Source organism: Mus caroli, chromosome 6 (assembly GCF_900094665.2).
Source record: "Mus caroli chromosome 6, CAROLI_EIJ_v1.1, whole genome shotgun sequence".
NCBI classification, from domain to species: domain Eukaryota; kingdom Metazoa; phylum Chordata; class Mammalia; order Rodentia; family Muridae; genus Mus; species Mus caroli.
Window position 1 is genome coordinate 68993251 of NC_034575.1, and position 3705 is coordinate 68996955.

A 3705-nucleotide genomic window follows, 5' to 3' on the forward strand; every position below is an offset into this window, starting at 1 on the left:
CCACGCTGTCCTGGAACTCAGAAATCCGCCTGCCTCTGCCTCCCAAGTGCTGGGATTAAAGGCGTGCACCACCACCGCCCGGCCACTCTTCATGGTTTTTAAAATCATTAAACATCACATGTGTAGTAAGACGAGTCTTGGCGTAAGCACCGCATACCTGTTCCAGCTCAGTTAGCATTGTCCTAGGCGTTTTCCCTGTGGCCTTCATTGTAAAGTAGCTCTCTCATCTATAAACATTTCTGGTTTTTTAATCTTATTTATTTATTGTCTGTGAGTGAGTGTGTGTGTGTTCCTCAGAACCATGGCTGATATTAGAGAAAAACACTCGTGCTCTCTCTCTCTCTCTCTCTCTCTCTCTCTCTCTCTCTCTCTCTCTCTCTCTCTCGTTGCACACTCACACTCTGGTCACAGTGCACATGCAGAGGTCAGAGGATGGCTTTCAGATGTTGATCCCCTTCTACCATGTGGGATCCAGGGATTCAGATCAGCTCATCAGACTTCCTGGCGATCGCCTTTACCTACTGAGCCATCTTGCCATTCCCCCAGCCCAAATGAAATGATTTGTTTGTGACAACCTAGAGATTTTCTGTACTTCCATGCCACCACGGCATCTTGTAAAACTGTGGAGCTGGGATCCTTCATGACCAGGACATTTCCATTGCTTCAGGGTCCCTCACAGCACCACACTCCACAGTCCTTTTTATTCCTGAGATGGTGTCTGTAGCTTTTGCCCTCACCATCCTCCTGCCTCAGCCTCTTAGGTGCTGGGGTGATAGGCATGTACCAGCACTCCTCCTCTTACCCATAATTCCTGGCACCCATTGCTATGCTCTTTAGTTCTGTGGTTTTGTCCTCATACAGTGCATGACCCTTCATCATGGGCACAGTGTAGCTCCCTTCCGTTTCACCCAAGTTGTTGTATTGGGAATCCATCCCTTTTCTCACAGAGGGGTACTCCAGGTACAGCTGTATCACTTTAGTCTCATAAACTATAGTCCACCTAACAATTCTTCCCTCGTTTCCTCTCTCCTCCCAGCAATGCCAAGTGAGTTCACCTCTGCAAAGCTGAGAAGTGATTGCTCAAGGACCTCCCTGCCATGGTACACCCGAACCCAGCACAAGATGAGAAGACCCAGCTTGTTAATAAAAGACATCTGCAAGTAAGCGCAAGCCCCAGGCCCTGAGGCTGACCCCTCTAGATCTAGGTGGACGGTGTCGGTGAGGTTCCCACCTGGCGTGAGAGGAAAGCACAGGGTCCAAGGGGCAGGTTTCACCACAGCTGAGTTGACGACTCCAGATGTGGATGAGCGGCCTCATCCACTGCTTGTATTTGGTAGGTGGTGAGCTCCATTCCCAGCAGATGACCAGCCTCTGAGCTTGGATGCCTACGAGCATCTGTTCTTCATGCCACTGCTTATCAAAAGAGGCATTTGTAGCTATCGTGAGCTCATGTGAACTGGTGAGCTAAAGGCTCCTTAAACACTGGAGAAGAGAGAGGCGTTTAAGCCAGGGGCCTCTTATATTCCAGCACCTAGGAAGATTAACAGAGGAAGAACTTGGCAGGTTTCTTTGGTACCAGTCAAACCCATTTTCTTTCCTTTTTTTCCTTTTCTTTTCCTTTCTTTCTTCCTTCCTTCCTTTCTTTCTCTTTCTCTCCCTTCCTTCCTTTCTTTCTTTCTTCCTTCCTTTCTTTCTTTCTTTCTCTCTCTCTCTCTCTCTCTCTCTCTCTCTCTTTCTCTTTTTGTCTTTGTCTCTTTTATTTTTTTTAAACTAAAATGCGTTGTGTGTGTGTGCATGTGTACGTGTGTGTAAGTGTGTGTGTGTTTTCACATGCAGCTGTATGCTTTTAAGGTCAGAGGACAATTTGGTAGTCAGTTCTCTCTGTCTACCTTCATGTGGGCTATGGGGATCAAACTCAGGCTTCCATGCTTGGTGGCAAGTGCCTTTACCCACTGAGCCATCTCATCAGCTCTATTTTTTTAAAAATCTATTTGTATTCATTTACCATGCAGGTGTTCACACACGCGTGTGTACATTCACAGTGAACATACGCCACAGGATGCACCCGGGGATCAGAGGACAACCCAAGGGAGTCAGGGATCAAACTCAATTCACTAGACATGGTGGATGGTGGTTCTAACCCTCTGAGCCATTTCCACAGGCCCCCCGGTTGAAAATTTTGCAAAAGTCTTCAGATAGAAAAGATGTAAACCCAAGCTCGGCATTGTGGCACACGTCTGTGGTGTGGTCACTCAAGTCTGGGAAGGACCTCAAGGCCAGGCTAGGCTGCATAAGAATCTGTTTCAAAAAGCAGAGAGAGAAAGCGGGTGGGCAAGGAGAGATAGAAGTTGGTCTCCCACTTCACTTCATGGACGTTTATGCGAATAAAGATTTGAATCCCATTTGGTCCCAGCCGTCTGGTGGCTACTAAGGTTTACAGCTTACCTAGCACTGTACCTGATGCCTGCTATATAGGGCCTCATCCAGACAGACCCAGGCCTGTGCTGAGTGGTGTGTGTGTGACAGACCACGCTAGGAAGTACAGCGAAGAGAGGCACGTGCTGCAGGTGTGGGGATGTCTTAATACCCTCTGATTTAAAAAAAAAAAAATCAAATTGGGGATTCAGCTGAGTGGGACACACCTAGCATGCAAGAAGCCCTGATTTGATCTTTATCATTTCATAAACTAGGTGTGGTACGGTGTGCCTGCTACCTTAGCACTTAGGAGGTGGACTCAGGAGAATCAAGGGCTCCAGATCTTCTTTAAGTGACAATGATTTTGAGGCCATCCTGCGAGATACATTAGACTCTGTCTCACAAAAAAGGGGTGGGGGTGGGGTGCTGTGAGATGAAGCTAGATGAGGTGGCATGTGCTTGTAACTCCAGAGCTGGGGAAGTCTTAGAGATGGTTGGATCCCTGAGGCTCACTAGCCAACCAGCCTAGGCTGCTTGGAAAGTTCTAGGCCAATAAGAGATCCTGTTTCAGAAATAGGCACAGGAGGCAGGGAAGTGGCTCAGAGGGTAAAGTTACCACTAAAGAGCCTGACGACCTGAGGTCAATCCCCTGGGACCCACATGGTGGGAGGAGAGAACCAGCTCTAACAGGTAGTCCCCCGCCTTCCACACAAGCTGTGACACACGTGATATGCCTATGCACATATCACAGGAGTATGCATGCATACACACACACACTCACGTGTGCATACATACACATAGGCACGCACATAGGGTTAGAGAAAGGCCTGCATCATACTGAGTTCATGGATTAGTAAGAAAGTACCAAGGGGCCTAGTGAAATGCCTTCTCCCTCCCCCCACCCATATTTCCCTCTGCTCCGGAGAGCTGTCATTAACTGTATCTCCTATGTATAAGATACATTCTTTGTTTGGAGATTTGCTCCCTTTTGACTTGGCCAAGCCATTTTCATAGACAATACTATATCCTCTCTACCTGACAGCGTACTCAATCCCAGAGAGAGATTTTGGTGCGCAGCATGAAGTGAGAACTCCCAGCAACCCCTCCTTGCATCCTCTCTCTCCAGCCACTTTCCTCAGCATTTGCATCTGTTAGAGCCAGCACAATCTGCTAGGGGCTTTAAGAAACTGACTCCAATATAAAATATCTTGGCGTGACTCTAACTAAGGAAGTGAAAGATCTGTATAATAAAAACTTCAAGTCTCTGAAGAAAGAAATTATAGAAGATCT

At 47.4% G+C, this 3705-nt stretch overlaps 1 protein-coding gene across 4 annotated transcripts in view; it reads left to right on the forward strand.

Annotated features, from left to right (window-relative positions):
* St3gal5 (ST3 beta-galactoside alpha-2,3-sialyltransferase 5) overlaps window positions 1-3705 on the forward strand; it is a 56566-nt gene that overhangs the window by 29577 nt on the left and 23284 nt on the right. For all 4 annotated transcript variants that reach the window (XM_021164689.2, XM_021164690.2, XM_029478512.1 and 1 more), the window contains exon 2: window positions 1037-1160. In XM_021164689.2, coding sequence (XP_021020348.1) covers window positions 1037-1160 — 124 coding nt within the window. The remainder of the gene's footprint in view (window positions 1-1036; window positions 1161-3705) is intronic.